Below are 22,995 nucleotides of genomic sequence, written 5' to 3'. Positions count from 1 at the left end.
TAGGAACTTGCCCAGTCATCACAACCTTTCAAAGATTACCAAAGAGTGGCCTTGCAATGTCATCAGCCAGCTCCTTCAACACTCTTGAGTGCATCCCATCAAGGCCCCTTGGGAATGCCCCATTTCAGTGTTCCCTAACCTCTGCTGAGGGAAAGTCTTGTCCTGTCACCTTTGCCCAACTTCCTGCACATCAGGGTGGACCAGTCTTGAGCTTGGCAGAGGTAATCCTTGAAAATCAACCAGCTTGCCTGTGCCCCTCTTCTCTCCAGGGTCATATCGCATGGGATTCCCCTGAACAGGCCAAAGTATGCTCTCCTGTAGCCTGGGGTTGTGATCCTGCTTTTTGCATTGCTCTTCACAGGATCATGAATTCCACCACTCAGGGTCACTACAGCCAAGGCTGCCCCTGACCTTCACATCTCTGACCAGTCTTCCTTGTTTGTAAGTATGAGGTCCAGCAGTTTCCCTTGTTGGGTCCTCAGTCACCCATTTTAAGAAGTTATCATCAGTGTACTCCAGAAACTTCCTGGATTGCTCGTGCCTTGCTCTGTTGGCCAGCCTACTGGCAAAGGCACTTTTGCTCTGTTTTTGGTCAGCCAGTTGGCAAAGATGCTTTTGTTCTGCTTGGCCAAGAGGATCCCACCTGTTCCTAGAAATCAGTCCTTGGTTATAAAGCTGGTTATAAAAGGTCCCATGTTTGTAAAAGATGAGTCTGTTGCTGACACCAGCTGTGCATCCAGTTGTTCACTGGGAGGATCTGTCCTTTCCCCTTCAAGAAAATAGGTAATAGTAAATAAGAACTTTAAATACTTAAAAGGAAAGATTTCAGCTTTTACGTGTAAAAGAACAATGTTGAAAGCAATGGGGGAGATACAGGAATTCACCTGCAGTTCAGACAATCATGTTCACATTTCTGTGCCTAAATGTCCAGGGTCCTGTTATGAGCAGCTAATCTGTAAATTGGCACAGTCTATTCTTTTCTTTTCTCTTTGCTTTTCCAAGCTGTGGCCAATGAGTTTGCTGTGGAGTTGTTAAAGCGGAATGGGCCTGTACCCTAAGCAAGACTGCAGTTAGTCTTTCGAGCAATATTCTTGGGAGCTCTCTTATATGTTCTCACAAAAATGGGTAGACTCTGATCTATATTCTTACTCCCATATTGTAGTAATACATGTACTTGATGATACCGTTTACTATTAGAATTGTTCTACATAAGAACTGGTAATTTTCCTTTAAAGGATGTATTTGATGGGGGTGAAAGGGAGTGGAGAGGAAGTTTTGTGGAGAAGGTTGAGGTGAGTAATGTCCAGTAATACAGGTAGGATGAGATAGCTATCCTCTTGGGAAGGATCAAACATTGTATGCTGCCCTGTCTCTCCATTGCATGACTAATTAAGGATGCGGTTTCACAAAACATCCAATGTGTGACACAGAGTGACTTACTTTCAGCCTTGCCTCTATCTCACTGCAAGGGATGCTTTCCTATCTGCATCTCATATAGTAACTAAGCAGCTGCAAAATGAGTTGATTCAGATTCTTAATTCAGAGAAAAAGAAAATATCAGAAAGCGTTATTTTTCCATTAGACCTGTAAATGAAACCCGATGTTTTTGTGGTTGGGAGAAAGCTAGCTCTGATAGAAAGGAGGAAGAATGTGTCTGATTGTGTGACTGGATGTTCATATTTGTGTAACCGGTTGCATCTAGTCAGCTGATGATGGGTGGATTTGTGAGTTTCTTGAGGGCAGCACAGGACAAGGCTTGGGCCAGAATAACTTATTCTGGCCAGCCAGAGCCAGCAAGTATGCTTGGCTAGTCTGGTGGCTACTCCTGTTCTAGACAAGCTGCCTTTCGGTAATGCTTAGAAAGCTTTTCTTAAACTTTGAGATGGCATTGATTGTCATTTGTGCCTTAAACTGAAAACAGTTGATCAAATGCATCTTGTGTATTTAAAATTTAAAACTCCAATATTGGCTAAAGAATATGAATTGGTTGAAGTTTTAAAAATAAAGCAAGCCCCTCTTTCAACTGAATACCAGAAAGGTGGCTTTTGCAGGCTGTGGCTTGAAGAATTGCCATTTAGTTTCTATGGGATGCTTCAAATCTGGTCTTGTTCTTTCATTATTCTAGCTTTCATGGTGTTGACTTAATACTTTTCCAGAAGAGGAGAGGTGACTCTGTGTTTAAGCCTAACAGACACAAGGTCTTTTGTTAAAACACTCCTGCAGATGAGACTGATTTTTCTGTGCGTGTGTGTGTGTGTAAACTTAAAATCAGAGCTGAAGAGCACATTAGACAATCCCCTGGAGCAGCTATGAAGCTCTCGATAGACACTTCCCACAGCTGAAAGTGAGGCTGGACTAAGGGATAGGACCCAGGATTCATTTGTGCCATACCTGAGCAGTGACCTATGTTGGCTTTCCAGAGAACTGTGTAGCTCTAACCCTCCTTCACAAGGTGGGGTTTTTTAATGGATGTAGGTGGTGATGATGTAATGCAAAATCTTTGTTCAGAGCCTTAGTGCACATGAATAAGAAAAGCATTTGTCCGTTGACATAACAATACAGTCAGGACCTTATTTAGCGTAACTGCGCAACGTAGATACTAGGCAGATAACACATTTCAGTCAGTAATAGTTCTGTACCCCTGTGTGATGAGATTTAAGCTACCCTAAATTTTCCCTTTACATAATTGAAGTAGGTGAAAGAAGGTGATCTGTGCCCATCTAGCAACAGCAGAATGTCAGCTCTTCAGCCCCTACCTCTGCTCTCCAGTGTGTTCCTGGACCTGCTATTCACGCATCTCCAACTTCCTCAGCCTGGAACTTCCTCCACAGTCTGGAATGAAGGGAAGAAGGTTCTGTCTGTCTGTGAGGCAGCAGAAGTGAGGTTTTGAGGTTCTCTTTTACCCCTTCATTTTAAGACTTCGCTTTACTGCTGAGGTTGAGAGAGAGTAAGTTCCTTCTGAAGAGAATATACTGCAACATGCTGCACAGCCCTTTTTCGTTGTTTGTCCTTTTCACGGATAAGTTTGGGATACTGAAAATTGCCTGAAATTAGTTATTGCTGTGATTCTTCTCTTTGCTGGAATCAAAGTAAGGCTTTTGCTACCACTAAGTAAAGAATAAGGAACAGAGTTGTTACAGTGACAGTGGGAAAATTTTTACTATTCTATTAATTTGCTTCTGTTCCATATTTGTTAGTTTTCCATGGCTACCCTGGGTGCCTTCAGACTTTCTTCGCTAACAGCAAAAAGAATGGGTTTCAAATTTTATGTAAACGTACGTAAAACTTTGTGTTGAAAACATATAGGCAAAAAAGAAGTCTGCTGTGCCTACAGAGAGCACAACATGAAGACAACACTGATAAGCAAATAATTGGATAGTTTACTTTCTGTATTACAATTTGTAGACAACCACTTTCCAACGATACAGGCAAAAGAACTGAAGTATTTTGATCACTTGCTATCTGGGTTTGCAGGTTGAAATAAATTAATCTTATTTTGAGCAATTAGATGCTTCTGAAAACTTCAAACCTTAGGATTCCCAGGCCATGAAGGTGATGGACTTCAGTTTCCCCTTTTGGAAAACCTGGCCCGTGTATTTAAATGATGCTTGGTCCTACTTCATCGCACAAGGGAAAAATACAACGTGAGATAACCATTGCGTACTTCATTTTTATTTGTGAGGGGAAGATGCTGATTTGGGGGTTCTGTATTTTGGTTAAATGCACTTCCACTTAAGACAAGTATTTTACAGTTTTCTTAGAGCTTTCATGCCCGGCCATCTCTCCAGCTATGAATGTTCTATGTGCTTGGTGGCATCAGAAACATGTACCAAGGCCTGACAGATGCAACACGAACCCCAATGCCTTCAGGAGTGGCATTCAGCTGGAGGAAGTGTGAGATACCCAAAGATGCCAAAACCAGCATTAGACATCTCTGTTTAGGCAATTGAGTCCTGTCTCCTTGTGTTAACCGTGAGGCAGGTCATTTGGCCGTAGTGAAAGGTTTGCTGATACTCTGTCTACATAGAAGTTTTTCCACAACTGCAAATTACTCCCTGCAGTGTCAACCGAAGGATGGTTTGATTTGTCTCATCTCTGCCAGATGTAGTTCTCATCTGGCAATTTAATTGCATATGTATTATAACAATCTAACTAACAATTTAGCTTCATTAGCCTCTTCTCAGAGTGTGTACTGCTGAGCTTGGCAGACATGATGGTACCTTGATTCAGATATTCATCTTTCAGTGATGCTGGCTGTCTAATGCAGCATTTTCCTTGTAGCCTGACTTGTTTCTCCAGTTATTTTAAGAAGTCAGGCTACAAGGAATAGATAAAATTATTTTTCCAACAAGTAATGATCATGTGGATAGGAGCTTGTCACTGGCAGCTTTGAGTATAACTTCTCTTTGCTTGTTTTGACCTCTGACAGCTGACTGCGTGACTCTTAATCAGTCAGAGACCCGCATGCGCGTCTGGCTAGTGACCGCAGTTGCCATACTCGGTAGAGTGCCCCAGTGTTGGAAGCCCTACAGATGAAAGATGGTACAGCTTCCAAGGCTTTTTTTTTTTCCTTCAGAGACCTCAAAGCATTGGAGAAATTTGTCATGGGCTAATGGGGGGGGGGGGGGGCGCGGAAAACCCAAGATTTGGGAACTGTTTAATCCATTTTGTGTCAGCACCAGAATGTATGTATAAGGAGCAAATGCAGGACTGATACAAGGCCTAGGTTAATGAGAAGTGCTTTAGGACAGATTAATACTGTGATTAAGAAATTAGTGGAGCTTTAAAAAAAAATTAAGCAAGGGATGAGGCTAGTGACAAAACCAGGCTGCCAGGCTAATGAGCACTAATCTGATACAGGGTGGAAATTCTTCTGTCTCTATGTTATGGACTGAACACTGTTTTCCTCCTATAACATGATGGAAGAAAATAGTTTGGCAACTCTAAATTTACTAGATTGATCTGTGTTTTAGTTTACTTGTTCCTGCTTTTCATCAGTATGCTTCTACAAGGGGAATACCTTGATGTGTCAGATTTCAGTTGTATGAAAACCTGTTTATGTATTACAACAGACAATACTGTAGACCTCAGCTCTAATGCCTCTTGTCACCAGTGTGTATGTTTTTTGTAGCTTTCAAAATCTGAGAGCTCCATGTTGGTTTGAATATTGGGGTAGGACATGCCCCAGGTCTTGCAGCTACTATAAGTAGTTGGTGTTTCAGGGTTATAATGCACTCTTCTCAAGACTTAGGCACTTGAAAACCTTGTCTGGGGGCTAGGAAGGTAATGGAGAAAATGAAAATGTTCTCATCATATTTTACCACTTTCTACTAACTCTGCTATCCTAGAAAATGCTTGATTGATTTTTTTTTTGCTCAGGAAGTGTTATATTGCTTTTGTTTTGTTTTTTTTTTTTCTTTTTAAAATAAAGCAATTGCTATCAACAGGCTAAATATAAAAGTGGTGATAAAAAGAATTTTATGCATGGTATGAAAGAGAAATAGATACATCTTAAGGAATATACTTCATCTTCCTTAAACTCAGAATAGTAGATTAAATACAGTTGGCAAGCAGAACCAAAGCAAAATACACCAATGTCTTACCCAGGGCTACAGCTGTCATCCTGACTGCTCTGAGCTTTCACATACTTGTAATAATTGGGAAGAGATTCTTAAAAGAAAGGTTCTTGACAAAGTAGTACAAACACTTCTCTTTTTTTACCACTAATCAGAAGGAAAAAAGTCAGAGGAAGAAGCATGATTTCAGTCTTTTCACCATATGATGTATCAAAAAGCTGATGAAGCACAAAGATCACAAAAAGGAGAGCATCGAATCTGCATGACAACAAAACAGAATAAAAGAACAAATTTTAATTGCACATCTTTTTCACAGACTTTCTCACTTATCATTTAAATTTCTTGGAATTTGTATCCGCTCAGATACCAGCTTACGCATGTGTCTGAAAATGAGCGGAAAAAAATGTGAAGATTTATATGAGCTATAAATCCACTTGCTCAGCAATGCAGAAAAGCTAGTATGCATTGTAATACATTTCCCATTTCTGTTTCTTAGAGTTCAAGTATATTTAAAATTTATGTTCTGCATGAAAGAATTTTAATGGTCTGTATTAGGCAAGAGAAAACTAAGGAGCTGAGCTGCCTGTTCGTCCTCCCGCCTTTAAAAGTGTGGCTTGATATCCAACCCGATAGAAAGCAATAGGCAAGAACACCCATTTCTTTCAGAGAAGCCCTGATTTCATTCCAGAAATTATTTCTCAGACTTAGGGGGAGAAACATACTGTAACTAAAACGCAGTCTAACAAAATGCTTGTTCACTGTCAGGAGTAAAAACTAGTTTTATCCATTTGAAACCATGGAGATAGTTTAGGGTAATAACAGAACAGTGATTTAACTGGAATTTAGCAGCTGGAACAAGCCCTTCCTGACAACAATTTCAAAATGGATTGCAATATGCTTGTGGTTGCACATGACCTGCTGATAGCATGAACAGTAACTTCTTGTATCTCAGGCTTTGCAAAGGAGGCCTTATGGCTGTGCACTGAGTACCAAATGCACCTGAGCATCCTGATTTTGTGTTGTTGCAGGGAGATGTAATTAGAGTTGCCATGGCTGGAAATACTGTTGGCCATTTTTTCTATGCATGTGTGTATGTGCATTTAAAATATGTGACATATCTGTGCGTGGTTTGGTTTCCCATTCTGGGGAAGTTGTGAAATACACAAAAATACTACTCTTTCAGCTAAACAAGCAGAAGGATAATTATGTAGTATAAAATAATGTCTAGAAAAAATACTGATATGTTTTGTTATTACAGTGTTATTACAATGTAATAATGTATTACATGATATTACTGTACAAAACAGGAAATGTATTATCACAGAGGACTATACCTATAGCTAAACAGGATGTTGAGATACGTAGATGCCTTGCTCCTGCCAGTGTTCCTAGTATAGCCCTATAGGCATCTGAAGATGGACTTAAACTATCTTTGGAGTACCCAGTGCCAGCTAAAGTCTACAAACTTTGATTATTATAGCCAGCAACAATTGCAGTGTCTTAGTATATGATTAGGTTTCCAGGTCCTGTGTCCAGCATCGTTAGAAAAGAGAGTTGTGCAGTTGCTTGCTTAAATCCAGATAATGGTACTGGGCTCTTCCTCCCCCCTCCCCCACCCCCCACCCCACCCCTTTTGTTTTTCCTTTCTTTCTTTCTGTGTTTTTCTTCTGTTTGGGCCTGTGAACTTCAACACAGCCTCTGCTAGGGACAATGCTTTTTGAGAGGTGTTAGCCATGACTCATTCTCTCTTGTGATACAGGTGAATGTGTACGCCACCTCCTTCGCAGGCTTCTGTAATCTGAATATTGTTTTGAAATTTTTCTCACTTTTACTGTGTCACTTCATCCATTGCACAGTTACTCAAGCTCCCTCAAAATACCAAGGAATATATAGCAGTGCTATTTTAAAAAGCTGGAAACAGTAGGTACTTTTAAACGGCCCTACCTGAAAAAAAAAAAACCACACACACAAAAAACCAAAAAAAAAACCCAAACAGTTTTAAAATAACTTTCTGGTGGTTTTATTTACCTCAAAACATGCAAGTAGGAGGAACTTTTAGGATCCCTATGAGAGTGAGACTATGGTGGGTTGGCTGTGGCTTGGTACCCACCCAGTTGGGTGCTTGTTCCTGCCACCAGCAAAACGGGAGAAAACGGGAGGAACAAGAGCAAGAAAACTCACGGGTCAAAATAATGACAGGGAAATCACTTACCAAGTACTGTTGCATGTCAAACAGACTCAACTTGGGGAACAGAATAGACTATTTAAGTTGGAAGGTTAACAGAAATATTTAATTACTGATTCAGACAATGAGAAACAAGAGACAAACATTAAAATACTTAGGGGGGAAAAAGTCTATCCTCTCCTTTTCACTCCAGACACCTCTCTTTCCCCCTTGTCGTGGCCACAGGTGGCTGCAGAGAGGCAGTGAATGGTGCTGGGGGTTGGGGTCAGGACATGGCGGTTTCTCTCTGCTGCTCCTTTTTCTCATGCTTTTTCTCCTGTTCACCACAGGCTGCAGTGCCTCTGGGGGTGTATCTGCTCCCCACGGAGCACCTCCTCCTCAGGCCTTGGTGTTCCCTCATTCCCCTCTCCTCTGCTGTGGAGCTGGCTGGAGCCAGGTGTGCCTGGCACGGGGCAGCCCCTGACTTCTCACAGAGGCCCCCCTGCAGCCCTCTGGTACCAGAATTTTTCCATGGACACCCAGTAGTTGATTGCTAACTTCTAGTTTAATTACCTCCTATGTATCAAAGATTGTTTTGTTCCTCTACAGGCTGCCTTTTTTCTCCAGATAAACTAAATGCACTTCCTTCAGCCTTTTGCCATAGATCTTTTTTCACTTTCTTTTGGATTCTTTCCAGTTCCTCTATATCTTTTGTAATATGTCATGCCCAAAACTGGATGTAGAAGTTGGCTGAGGAGTCATCTGCCTTTAGAAAATTACATAATTGTGTCTCATGCCTTACCTCACACAGTTATTACACAACAGATGCACATCTTTTGTTTTGCTTGTGTCTGATTGGTTTCTGCTGAACTGTCTCTCTGTGGCTTTTTTAATACAAAATTAATTTCTCGTTCTGAAGTGCAGTACTAAGCAAATTCTTAGCTTTGTCATGTTGATTTTGAACAGTCTCTCCAGTTTGCCTAACTTGTCCCGCAGAGTGCCTGCCACCCCCTTGGGCTTGGAGTTCAGATGCAACATCACACAGCTCCTGCAGTGGGGATCTGCCGTCTCCTCCCCTGCCACCATGCACACTGGTGCTCCGTACTCATCTGCTGGCATTTCCTAAACATGTTACACTTTTTCATGTTGGTATTTCCAGGCCTCCTGCTTTCTTTCACCAAGTCTCTGTGGTGCCTGTTATACCCCATACTTCTTTTTGGGCTATGAGAATTTTTAACACTCTCTACTTATATTTTTCTTTGCTTGTCAAATCTGTGTACAGGTGCTAAAAATGTTTGGCAGATTTAGTATCCCTCTCCCACACTATTTTGCAAGTGATGGCAATGTTTGGGCAAGGCTCAGACTGACTCCCCGCTGCCTCTAGACACCACGGCACAAGTAAAGAGTGTGGCTTTGAGATATGTGTTTCGCTGTGCTCTGTTTACAGTCATAGAAAAGCGAAGTCATATAATAAGGAATTTTAATGTGTTTTTCAGCCATGGGAACAAAGAAGTATTTTCTTGTCGAGGAATCAAATTGGCAGTAGACTGGTTTTTGGAAAGAGGCCACAAGGATGTCACAGTGTTTGTGCCAGCGTGGAGAAAAGAACAGTCGAGACCAGATGCTCTCATCACAGGTAGGCTCTGTTTCATCTTTGCTGGTTTGTTGGATGCTTTGCACAGCATGAATGCTACTGCTCAAATGAACAAATCTTTAGAAATTAAAGACTGTAATAGAAAATAGTGTATTAACTTCACATCAGTCTTTAGGAAGGAAAAAGACAAAATAATGCCCTCTCCAAGTTCTCCCTCTCTGAATTTTCCGTTAACGTTGCTACTTATTTCTTGAAGAATGTAACTGCCATTTTTTTAAATCTGTTACACCCATGTAGCATTGGCAGCGAAGAGGTTTGAAGTTAGTGATTCACTAGGTGATCTTCCTTGTGGTGAGCAGATTCTGCCAGGCTGGCCTGTCTGCCAGTCATCTGCGGTGAGTCACTGCCTGTGTTTGGGGTTACAGGAATTATCCTGACAGAAAGGGAATGGTTCTCCTTTTCATCATTACTATTAACAAGTGAGATAGCGTTTGAAAATATTAATTTTTGAACCTGTTTATCTAGAAAAAAATAATTGGTGGAGGCATTTATTGATCAAACTAATTGATTCTGTGTGAAGGCTAGAGAGTCGTCCTCCCTCTGCCCTGAAGTTGAAGCAGAGGAGAATTTGGGGTTAAAATGAAAACCTAGAATTTAGGAGGGAAGGGGGATTGGGGGTTTGGGTGGGGTTTATTGGGTTTTTTTAAACATGGATATCTTTAAAGGGAGGGAGGCTCTTGAAAAGAATATGGAAGCATGTTCTGATTATCATGTGCATTCCCAAATATCTGGAAAGATTTTTATACACTTCATTTAATTTGCTTGTTTGCTACTAGAATATATCATGTTAATGCAAGAAAATTCTTGGAAAGCTGCTGTTCTCCTCTCATCATGGGCAGCGTGGAGCCTTTCTCTTGAAGCCTTTCGTTTTCACTATGCTAGTGTTTGAGGTATGAGAAGAGCATTGGCTAGGTAATAAAGATTTGGCAGTTTAGAAATAAATTGTGACATCTTCTAGTGCTGTGGATATGGCTAGAAGCCCCATAAGGAGTTTAAAGAAAGTAGCAAGGCTTAGAATGGACCAGTTGTCTAGCAATGAAAAAATCATAGAATCATAGACTGGTTTGGGTTGGAAGGGACCTTTAGAGGTCACCTAGTCCAACCCCCCTGCAGTGAGCAGGGACATCTTCAACTAGATCAGGTTGCCCAAAGCCCTGTCCAACCTGACCTTGAATGTTTCCAGGGATGGGGCATCTACCACCTCTCTGGGCAGCCTGTGCCAGTGTTTCACCAGCCTCACAGTAAAAAACTTCTTCCTTATATCCAGTCTAAGTCTACCCTCCTTTAGTTTAAAACCATTACCCCTTGTCCTGTCACAACAGGCCTTGATAAAGAGGTTGCCCCCATCTTTCCTATAGTCCCCTTTTAAGTATTGGAAGGCCGCAGTAAGGTCTCCCTGGAAACTTCTCCAGGCTGAACAACCCCAACTCTCTCAGCCTTTCTTCATGGGGAGAGGTGTTCCATCCCTCAGATCATTTTTGTGGCCCTCCTCTGGACCCGCTCCACAGTTGCATGTCCTTGTGCTGAGGGCTCCAGAGCTGGATACAGTACTCCAGGTGGGGTCTCACCAGAGCAGAGCAGTTTGCCATGTGTCATCATGGACCCTCCAAATGGGAGGAAGATCAAATAAAGTTACTGTATCTTCTGTAAAACAGAAGTTCTTCAGTTTTCTTATCAGGACGCAGGGAGCCTGTTTGTTACCAGTCTTGTGGAATACATTGTGCTGTCACTCCGTTTCCAGAGACATGCACCTGAAATATGCAGCCACCTGGAATTTTGAAAAAGTCTTAGACAACTAACATGAGGATGGTTCTAGACTGTCAGTATTTCTGAGAAGCTTCTTGGATTAAACAACAGCTGCATCTTTCTTACTGTTACCTGCCAATCGTCACGTGGCAAACTTTTTTTATTCTTTCTTAGTGAGGAGAAAAATCACCTTCTGCCACACTCTTATTCATTGTTTACCACATGGTGAAGGGGGGGATGAACACAAAAAGCTTGGATTTCATGTAGAACCTTGTTTTTTCTACTAAGCAGATAAATGCTTGTATCAAATATATTGCTTATATGTAATATTAATGCTGTATTTTTTCCCAATGGAGTCTTTTTTTTGCTAGATGGAACATGTTCCCTGTCAAGTTTCTTTTACTACAAAAGTTGAGTTATTTGAGATCTAAAGCATTATTAAGAGCCATGACTCATATTCACTGCACAAGCATCTTCTGCCATTTTAGGTGTTGCCTAGCTTTTTGTTTATTTTTCTTTCATACCTTGTCTGCTCTAGGGAGAGCATTAACTAGAAGAATTGACACAAGGGATGTGTGCTTCAGTGTTAGGTGCACTGGCGCTCCTATCTTAGTTCAGACCAACCTCCTTAGGCCACCTTCCAAAGCAACTCGGGATCTCCAGGTCCCACACAGAGAAAGAGAAAATGCTTTTGGATAGGTGATTCGTGGACTGTGTAGGACAAGAAGGAATTAGGTGAATCTTAAACACGCTTATTTAGAAGGGTTAAAGAGAAATCTGTTTGGATTTACTAAGACTTTGTATATAAAACTGTAAACCCTTTAGGGAAAGATATGTTCTGAACTTTTACTGAAGGTAAAATAAAACAAACAAAAAAGACCCCCACATTTGCTTTTGGTTACAAGATGACATTCAGTGTCTTTTTAGGGGATACTGTTAACATTTGTGAAGAGCCTGAGTGCTTGCTTATACAGAATGTGGGTTTTCTAGCCCTTGTGGGTACTAGTAGTAACCCCTTCTTTTGATGGGCAGAAATTTTTATGAGGCAATCCCATTAGTGTGAGCTACTGGAATTATTTCAAAATCTCTTTCTTGCTGGGTGCCACAAAGGGTCTGTCTTTACCAAGGAGCTCAGTTATGGGAAACCCTTGGCTGTGCTTGAGTGTAGCCCTCCTACTCACCAAAACATTCAGTAAGATTTAAGATTCCCCCCAACACACACCTCAACCGGAGCAGTTTTTCACATGCATTTTGATAAGCAGTGTTTCTTTTAACCACAGCAATATGAACAAGGTCCCTTGTGTTGGTCTTAGAGAAATTGTGTGGGCCAGGAGGTTTCAATTTGTTTTGGGATTTTTTTGAAAGTATTGCTAGTTGACTGCTGACTGTAACTTCAAATATCATAGACACCTTCTGCTGGACTATAACTATTTAAGACATGGTTAGTCTGAAATGCTTGGATTTTCTTCCTCAAATCTAATGTCTTTGGAGATTAAACAAACATCTTTTTTTTTTGTTCGTTTCTTTTTCTTTTTAAACTTTTGATTCTTATTCCTCGTAGATCAAGAAATCTTGCGTAAATTAGAAAAGGAGAAGATTCTTGTGTTCACACCATCCCGACGAGTGCAAGGCAGAAGGGTGGTATGCTACGATGACCGATTTATAGTGAAGCTGGCCTTTGAGTCAGATGGCATCATTGTTTCTAATGATAACTACAGGGATCTAGCTAATGAAAAGCCTGAATGGAAGAAGTTCATAGACGAACGCCTGCTGATGTATTCATTTGTTAATGACAAGTAAGTCATTCTGTCTTTATACATGCCACTAAAATATTTGAGGAACGGCCAATTTGAAGACTTGTATGAATTTCTTGTCTTACACCCAAATCATTAGGTACATGTAGGAGCTGATCATAGATTTCGTTTTCTAATTAAAAGTACTCAGACTCTGTTTTTTCCTAGAGCTTTTTTATAACAATATCTTTATATCTTTTTATGCTGTGTTTCCCCCTTTTGATGTATGCCAATGTATATGCTGTATTCAGTGTGTGCTGTGGTATAATATTCCAATTCCATTTTCAAGTGCCTGTGTTAGACTCCTAAATCCTAGAGTCATAGAAAAACCCATGTTGGAATGAACCTCAGGAGGTCTCTAGTTCAACTGTCTGCTTAGATCCATCTATGGTATCTTCATACCCCAGCATGCAGATCAACTGCAGTCACTACTGGTGGCTTCTTATGGCTTCCTGTAGCGGAAGGCGTTCAGTACTCTGCTAAACAGACACTTGTATTTGGGTGCCTAAATACTGATGCGAGAGTCCTAGACAATGAGCACAGTTTTGCAAAGTTGTGGCGTTTTAAGAAACCGCTGTCTGTACTGCTGTCCTTACTTTGGTTTAGGAATGGGTTGTGTGCAGCCCTGCTCTGCTGCAGACCGGTCAGCTGATCTAGACTGAAGGTGTCTGAAGCAGACTAGGGGTGTCCACAGAGTCTATTTCTATGAGTTATCTATGAGTTATCTCTCAGGCAAAAAGGTGGCGTTTCAAAATAGCTCTCAAAGTACCCAGGGTTAAAAATGTCAGCGTGGCAGGTTATGGTGTAGGACACAGTCATGAGGTTCCTGTTATTGCATGAGGAATATAAAGAGGCTTGTTTGCTTCCATAATACTTTTTTTTTTTCTTCATAGATTTATGCCTCCTGATGATCCTCTTGGCCGTCATGGTCCAAGTCTGGACAATTTTCTTAGGAAGAAGCCTATTGTGCCAGAACATAAGAAGCAACCGTGTCCATATGGTAATTTGATTTAACTCATCGTTTTTCTTACTGCTGGGGCTGGGAACCAAGCTCCTGCTTTATTTTAACACTGCCAAAAATAAAAGCTTTTTAACAGAGGTTTTTACATTGTTGTCTTAGCCTGAGAATGGTTGAAATGCTGAGCTGATGGCAGAAACTGAAGGGATGTTTTTCATATGCTAGTTAGAGAACATTTCTATCTACTAGTTGAAATAAAGGAGCAACTTTATTAATCATTCACAGGAATAGATCCAAAACAGCAACTAAATTCTGCAGGCTCCAGAAAGCTCTTTTCTAATGTCATTCCTTCATAAGACATCGAAGTTTTCTTCCAGAAAATTGATTAAGCTAAGTTTAGCTACTGAGCATCCCTACAGCCACACCACCATCTTGACTGAGCTGAGAATGAGCTGCACATGACACTGCTCAAAATGTGGGTGGTAATGTTGGTCTGCATTCCTAGAGCGCTAGCTGCAGCACACTACCACTGCCTTTTTTTATCCCACAATACAAGAGAGGAGATCTTAGGTCTCACCCTGTGTCACAGAAAACCATTTGCAAGATATTTCAAATCATAAGTAAAATCTAAATGCGGGGCATTTGTTGTTTGATGATTAACAGATTTTGGTTGGAGTTTTTTTTATCCGATTATGTTTGTATTAATAGGGAAGAAATGTACCTATGGACACAAGTGCAAATACTATCATCCAGAAAGAGGAAATCAGCCTCAGCGATCTGTAGCTGATGAACTTCGTGCCATGTCTAGAAGCACAGCTGCCAAAACTACAAGTGAAGGAGGACTGGTAAAAAGCAATAGTGTTCCCTGTACCACTAAAAGTGATGGCACTTCTGAGCTGAAGCGTGCTGCTCCAAAGAGGCAATCGGATCCTAGTATAAGGACTCAAGTCTATCAAGACTTGGAGGAAAAGCTTCCCACCAAAAACAAATTGGAAACCAGGTCTGTACCTTCTTTAGTTAGTATACCAAGTTCCTCTGCTGCAAAACCCCAAAGTACTGCACCTTTAACTAACGGCCTTCCATCTGGAGTTCACTTCCCACCTCAGGATCAAAGACCACAGGGACAGTACCCTACAGTGATGATGGCAACCAAAAATCACGGAACACCAATGCCTTATGACCAGTATCCAAAATGTGAGTCTCCTGTGGATGTAGGGTATTACTCTATGCTGAGTGCATATTCAAATCTTAGTATATCTGGTCCACGTAGTCCTGAAAGGCGCTTCTCCTTGGACACAGATTATAGGATTAGCTCTGTAGCTTCTGACTGCAGCAGCGAAGGGAGCGTTAGCTGTGGCAGTAGTGATTCCTATGTGGGTTACAGCGATCGCTCTTACATGAGTTCACCTGACCCTCAGCTAGAGGAGAGCTTGAAGTGCCAACATATGCACCCCCATGGCCGCCTTAACACTCAGCCCTTCCTACAGAGCTACCACGAGCCTCTTACACGAATGCAAAGCTATAGTCACGAAGAACCAAAGCATCACCACAAACCTCCAATTCCATACATGGCTGTGCATCTACAGCATCCAACAGTCGGTGCTCGTTCTAGTTGTCCGAACGATTACTCTACATCTCAGAGTTCATCACATTCAAAGACCATGCATCTGGGGAGAGCCCTCGTGTCCACAAGAATAGACAGCATTTCAGACTCGCATTTGTATGACAATTCTCCTTTAAGACACAGAAAGCCTTATTCTGGCCAAGATGGGCTTGGAAGTTGGGATAGGCAGAGTTACGGGATGGATGCATATGGCTACCGCCAGACCTACTCCTTGCCAAGTAACCCCACACAGCCGTGTTATGAGCAGTTTGCCTTCCAAAGCTTACCTGAACAGCAGGACCAGACCTGGCGCGTACCTTACTGTGGAATCCCTCAAGACCCTCCAAGGCACCAAGACACCAGGGAGAAGGTGTACATTAACCTCTGTAACATCTTCCCCCCTGATCTTGTGAGGATCGTTATGAAGAAGAACCCTCATGTGACGGACGCTCAGCAGCTTGCTGCAGCCATCTTAGTGGAAAAATCTCAGCTAGGTTATTGAGAGGTGATGCATCTTTGTGGTGTCTAGTAGTTTTCAACTCAGCTCTAATGCTGAGGGAGGTTTGCTACAATAGCATTTGGGATCTCCTTCTCAGCAAGGAGGTTATATAGTAATCCATTTATGTGAAATACTGTATCATGGAGTCTGTATGTATAGCCCCATGCATCAGAAGTACCAGATATGTTTTGTGTTCTAGTTTGAAAATTTTCAAATGGCTATTTTCACAGCTGGAGAATGTTCCAGTTTAAGTTAATATATATATATGTATGTATAAAAAAAAAATTCTGTGGTCTCTGGATATAACCTTAGGTGCATCAGGGGTTTATATGCAGCACTTTCTATCCTTGTTACGTGTTGTTGGGATTTTTGTTTTTCAACTTGCTGGATAATTGTCCTTGGGCTGCGTGGTATTAAAACAACCTGCAGAAAGAGGATTTTGCTACTTCTGGCAGGCAATTTTCAAGCCAAGTTTTTGAACTTTTTACAACACCCTAAGTATGTATGTATGTATGTATGTTTGGTTTTGTGAGCTTTTTTTGTGCTATAATCATCTATTTATAGGAAACAAAGATTTACTACAGCACTGACTTCAGTTTTTTTAAACAAATAATTAAGTTACCACTTAACGGTGAAATGGGTAACAATATATTGGTAATTTATAGTATGGCACTTTTCATTGCTTGCTTTGTTTTGTTTAAATAGTTACATGTTTTCTTGATGCAGCCAATTAGTAAAATCAGATGCAATCAGAGGAGGGTAAAATATTCTTTTTTTTTTTTTTTAAACTAATTTATGGATAAGGTAAAAGCCTTACTGCTTGATTTTCAAAGGTGCTGAGAGTTTGCAGCCCCATTTGAACCTAACAGAAGCTGCAAACGCTCAGAACCTCCCCAAACCTGGCCACCCTATTTCAGTTCCTGTGTGTTGTTACCTAGCTCTGTGTACTTCTGGTCAGTAGAAGGGGGCCTGAAATCATAGGGTCCCATTTAGTTGTTTTATGTGATTTTTTCTTTGTATTGCTGCACAAGTGTACTGGATAAAATATGCTTTTCATAAAATATTTACCTGTTTTTAAATGAATTTAATTATCTCAATGCAAGTTTTGTATTTAAGATACTGTTTGATTTTTCTTAGTATTTATCAAGGCTGGCCTGAAAAGGTTTTGTGTGTTGATGATATGCAACATTTATTAACTGCACTATGGTAATGATATTGTAGCTCAAAATAATAACTTAAACTTTTTTTTTTTTTCCCCTTTCTGTTTCGGTTGGGGAGGGGAGGGTTGCGGGGAGAGAAGATACTGTGTGTGTTCCTGGAGTTAGTTTTTGGCCTGTTGCATCGAGTAGGCCTGATTCTTCCCATAAATTGTGTAGTTTTAGAAACAGACAAACCAAGTCTGTTTTAGTATTAGTAAGGGATATTTCTGGTTTTAAGTCATGGGTTTTACTAGCACCTCATAAGCTCTTTTATATATATATATATATATAATAGAAATAGATTTTGCAATTGATGTCAGATGTACTTCTGTGACATAGTCAGTTGCCGACAGTTTTAGGTTTCCATCCATTGTAACGATGTTCAGTGTTAAAAAAAAAATCACTAGTTTACACTGTTACTGCTGATAATTTTGGTACGCTTGCTGGTATTTAAAGTAAGGCCCTGAAGAACCAGGAAGTACCTTTTACTGTTGATACAAATTGTATCTTTTTAACTGAGAACTATTTTGATTTGTAGATTTAGTAGAAACACAAGCATATAACTATAACTAGTCTTTTGGGCAACATTTTATCCCTTATTTAAAAATTAGAGATTTCAGACATAGAATAGACTTAGGCAAGTAAAGGTAGGTATGTATTTAGGTGTCTGTCTCAATTTCACATACTAAGAAGAAAAAAGAAACTATTGGCATCTTCTTCCTTCTAAAATCTTTGTAGTGGGAACTGACTAAAATAAAGGTAAAATGCTGCCTGAAAATGATGTCCAAGCACCTTTGAATACGAAGACGTTTTCACTACTTGTGCGACACTGTGTGTTGCAGTGAGTAGGGTTTGGGTATACAGTAAATGCTTCTAAAGAGCATTGTGCTTATAGACATATCCAATAATCTGAACCGTGTTCAGCAAACCAATTCAGGACGTAGTGCTCATTCAGCTTCCACTGCTGGTGTGCTCCAGGGTCTGCCGTCGCCTGTCCCTGCGGCGATACCAGAGGGGCTCTGCGCCATCTGTCCTGCGTTGTCTGTTTAGGGAGAGGACCTCTTCGCCTGCGGCAACAGTTTTTCCCTGGATTTGGTTGGTCGCCCTCCGTAGAGCATGTTTTAATGTAGAGATTGATGCAGTGCTGACGATGAGGTTTGGACTGGGAAATGGGTCTCATCTTAGTTGTACACTAAGATTTTTTAAAATTGAATTACACTTAAGTACTACACCATAGTGTAGATGCAGCTGTTCTAATAATGCAGTTATTATATTTGTGTTTTTAATGAGTTTCTACATTTATTTTTTATGTAGGAATTTACTTCTGCCAAAAGTTGAATTCCTTTAAGCATGAACAGAAACGTGTATGTAATAAAGGCGTTTCATCTTTTTCCCTATCACGTGAGCATCAGAATGCTTCCTACTACCTACATGTAGCAATCTGGCTTAGAGTATTGTAGCAGCAGGCTTAGCCACGTTGTTAAAGTGGTATGAGGAGACGCATGAGACTGTGTGCTGCAGCGCCCAGACCTGGGTTATTGGTACTGGTTGCCTCCACGTACGTTTAATGCAGTGTTGAATCCCTGAAAGTGTGTTGATCGCTAGAGAATTCTTGTAATAGGTTTTGTGCTTTGTACTCAAGCACTGAAAATGCTTTAAAAGTATTAGAACAGGAGTAACTTGGTGGTTTTTAATATTGTGCAATGATGTGCTAGTTCTCCTTAGACTCTCTTATGTTGGGTAAAGCAAATTTACTGTGGACAAAATATTGGCCTTGATATTTCCTTTGGTTTTGCTGTGATAATAGAGACAATGAGGAGTTGCACGTGAATTCCTCCACAATGAAGAGATCGGTCTATGTATTTAACAGTCTTCAGAGAGGACACCAGTAATAAACATGAATGCAGTGGTACTGGTCAAATACTACATTTGTCCATGTAATTGCGTTGGTGCAAAAAACTGACTGTAACATCCTGTGCTACTTAAACAGTGAAGGTGGTTCAGTGATACTGTCTTTGCCCCAGCTGAGTGCTAGAACTGCAGTGAAGGTCTAAGTACCTTCAAGTTAGGCCTGTCCTACCGATGCGAAGAGGGCAACACTTCCCCTTGTCTTCAGTACTTGGTAGTTTTTTTGATACTTAGCAGAAACTACATATTTTTAGATACAATCCCAAGCTATTATAACTACATCAGTAATAGTAGATACACAGTATTTTGAATGCACATTTACATTAGACATCTGCCCTAAACTGTTTTGTTGACAAAAATGTGTAGCCAATATTTAGAGTTTTTAAATATGTCCCACGAATACCTGACTTTGAGCTAAATATGTCCAGGCTATGACAGTATTAATTGCTTTGTTGTCTCTCTCTTTTTTTAAAAAATATGTGTGTGTGTCCATATACATACACACACACGTACACTCACATATACTTGGCAAGTGGGTTTAAGACTCCTGCTAATAGTCTGAGGTAAGATCATATCTTTTCAGGTGTCCTATTTTCTTTGGTATGTCTGAATTGTGGCTTGGTCTCCCACTGCAAAATAGCTCTGGGGAGAGCCAAAAGCCCGATGTGTTCGTGTGACACCCCAAAAAGAAGGCGTGCCAGTCTGGTGAAGCCCTCAAAGGGGACTTTTGCAGCCTTGGAGTATGCGGACTGTTGTTGAGCTGTTGCTGATCTTCTGCTGTGAAAGTCATAGTTAATGATGAACACTTTTCCAAAAATATCAAAGCTATCGGTATAAACCAGAGTACCTCACTTGGAACGGAAAGCTGGGGGCGTTTGCCCCAGCAAGGTGAGCGCTGGAGGACTAAATGCCTTGGGTGTGAGATACCACAGCGTCTTGCTGCAGTAAGAGACTACCAAAACATTTATTAGTTTTATCAGTTGGTGGTTTGACCAAGGTATTCTTGATGTGTAAAACTTGAAAAATGAGACACAATGCTTTTCTACTCTCTGGAGCATTTAGAAAAATACCCAACTGACTTTTGATTGCTACTGAAAATTTAAAATACTGTGCAATTGAAGAGACCATTTTTAAAATAAAAATAATTTAGAAATTATTTATTTTGATTTACAGCGTGACTCTTGCTAATTTATTCCTTGCATTATAAGGCCGTGGTGGAGTGCCGTTTGTATTTTTTATTTATCATAGGAACTAAAACTGCTGAGAAGAGAAAACAATAGATTTAAACTTCAAACAAAACTCTATGGCCTTGTTTTGTTTTTTATAAAAGGGCTGAGGTTTTATAAATGTTAAATCATGCATTTTATATACTTTGTAAGTTTTAGAGAAGTGTAGTTTAAGAATTTTGTTCAAATTCAATATGTATGTGCACATTGTTTAGACTAACCATGTAACTAATCCTAAAATCACCTGTGTTAAATGATTGTTCCAGCTAACCTTTTGCTAGGTAATGTGAGAGACATTCAGACTTCATCTTTAGATGTTCTGGAATACATTTCATATGTCTTAAGGTTTCCTCAGAAACTGGTGATCTAGGCACCTGAACACATGCGAAATGTCTGTTTGCATGTGAATCACCCTACTGTATGCTGGGTTTTCCTTGCAGTGCGTTACAAGGTAATACACTGGTACATGTGAAGTATGTAGTAGGTGTATATCAAGTACAGTGTGTTGTTCATAGTTATGAGGATGCTTTAAATAATTTTCCAGCTTCCATTTTCAGGTCGTAAAGGGTTGTCATAACTTGTGCTGGAAGTGTTTATTACTCTGTCTACCCTTGAGCCTAAATGATTGTAATAGTTCTCCTCCCCTTTCTTAGACCGAATAGCCATTTGGGAGCCCAGTCTCATGAACACTTACACATATGTCCAACTTGAGCACAAGTACTCACCTGGGCTGATTTTAGTGGCATTAGAGAAGACTTGTGTAAAACTGGCACTTGTGTAAGTGCAGGAGGACTGGGGGCCTTGAGGAGCACATCTGGAGCACATCTGGGGAACTGCCTGCTCTCAGAAAGCGGTGAGATCTCAGTGGTGCTGGCAGGTCATTCAGCCAGGATTGTACTCTGTGGTCCCTGGGAACACATGCAAACCAGATCTACTTAGACGTGTAAGCACATCCAACCTCGGTGTTTCAGAGATGTAACAATCTACTCTTCACCTTGTAAAACAAAACCTCTCTGCTTTTCTAAGCCAACTTTTTCTTCTGGTCTCAGATGAAGTCCAATTTACCAAGTTAGGTTGGCTGGTTGGTTACTTTTTATTTATCTGAATGACATTCTTAATTACACTGATATTTAAAAACTGTCTCACAAGCATATTACAGAACATCCTGCAAGGAAACAGAAATGCAGATACAGCAGCAATAATTGTGTTTTGTAGTTCTTTTCCCCCTCATTATCTCTGTACTTGTGTTGAGTAGGTGAGATTTTAATATTGTCTTGAAGTCCACTCCAGCAAAAACATTAGTTAAAAATAATGTTTGGACTACTTGATAAAGCAATTGTCAAACTGACTCTTCGTTCCTTCACTGGTTGTTGTGTATTCTTTTGTGATGTGACTATTCACATCTTAAAACCACCTTCTAAACCATACAAAAAGCCATGTACATGGATTCTGCTTTTAGGAAAAAAAAAATAAAGATTCATTTTCCTCATTGATGGGTTGGTTTTGTTTCATAAGAAAAAAAAATAGCTTTGTGTTCCTACCTGCACAACAAAAATGCTCACAGATCAACGGATCGTTTCAAACATAAAAAATTTGTCGATTATCAGTTCATTTTTAATGCCGTAATTCATATCTAATAGGTGATTTCCCCTCATTTCACTTACTGAACAGACTAAAACTCCAGGTTAAATACCAACATCAGTAGCAGAATTTGGTTGGAGACTTTGTGCAAGTGGATGTGGTCTCCTTTCAAGTACCGCTACACATCTATTCATCTTTCATTGCGTAATTATTAGTGGCCTAGCTCAGAATATTGTGGGGCAAATAGAATAGAATTTAAAATTTATTAGAATTTAGACTAGAATTCATGATTTGGAAGTTAGACACACTAGATGTTAGACTAGAAGTTAGACTCGTTATCTGATGAATGCAAAGATAAAGCAGAAGCTGCTATAAGCTGTGATGGCTATTCAAAATACCTGGAGCTGTTGATTGGTGTGTTTTGCCAAATTGCACTGCCTGGCTAGGTTCCGCATGCCGGACTTGCTGGGATCCCTTTTCCTTCCCTCTCCCGCCCTACGAGTGGGCACAGGAGCAGCCTGCCAGCCCTGCAACGAGGAGTGAAGCAGGGTGGCACGCACGCAAACGGAATGAGCAGTTGGCCAAAAAAAAAAAAAACCGATGTAGTGTTGCCCTTCATCAGTTGCGACCACTGGTAATTTGCTTAATGCAAATGTTTTGCACAGCTGTGAACATCTGCTGTTTTACAGTACCCAGCCTGAGCATATGAGATGAATGAGCCTCCTTTAAGGGCAAACAGAGGCACTGGAGCAAAACGTAAAGGTCCCTCCCCAGCAGCTGTGTGGAAATACTACAGTGATGTACATCTGGGGATGCTGATCTCAAAACTCATCCTCATGTGCATGAACCGTGACTGATCACATTGGTGGCAGAGCAGAGGAGTGATAGGAAACTGTGTGTAACGTGAGGGGCGGGAAGCACTTCCCCAGCTCACAAGGCGAGGTGGTCCCATCCCAGAACCAGCTGTGCTACCACTGCTGATGCGCTGATGGGCTTCAGGTTCTTGTTCCTTTGCAAGCTCTAGCAGGAGGCTGCTTGGTCTCTAGCATACCTTTTTTGTTCTTGTGTTGCATTTCTGATCTGCTGCT

The 22,995-nt window shown here is 40.7% G+C and overlaps 1 protein-coding gene across 3 annotated transcripts in view; it reads left to right on the top strand.

Annotated features, from left to right (window-relative positions):
• The window catches only part of ZC3H12C (zinc finger CCCH-type containing 12C), a 41,244-nt gene extending 24,188 nt beyond the window's left edge, over window positions 1–17,056 (top strand). For all 3 annotated transcript variants that reach the window (XM_064441233.1, XM_064441230.1, XM_064441231.1), the window contains 4 exons: window positions 9,237–9,376; window positions 12,702–12,936; window positions 13,827–13,933; window positions 14,600–17,056. In XM_064441233.1, the coding sequence (XP_064297303.1) occupies window positions 9,237–9,376; window positions 12,702–12,936; window positions 13,827–13,933; window positions 14,600–15,996 (1,879 nt within the window). In that variant the 3' untranslated portion in view covers window positions 15,997–17,056. The remainder of the gene's footprint in view (window positions 1–9,236; window positions 9,377–12,701; window positions 12,937–13,826; window positions 13,934–14,599) is intronic.
• Window positions 17,057–22,995: the final 5,939 nt, after the last annotated feature.

The sequence above is a fragment of the Phalacrocorax carbo genome, chromosome 1 (genome assembly GCF_963921805.1).
Source record: "Phalacrocorax carbo chromosome 1, bPhaCar2.1, whole genome shotgun sequence".
Lineage (NCBI taxonomy): Eukaryota > Metazoa > Chordata > Aves > Suliformes > Phalacrocoracidae > Phalacrocorax > Phalacrocorax carbo.
Note: the sequence above shows the minus strand (reverse complement) of the source record. Positions and strands in the feature narration are given on the sequence as shown.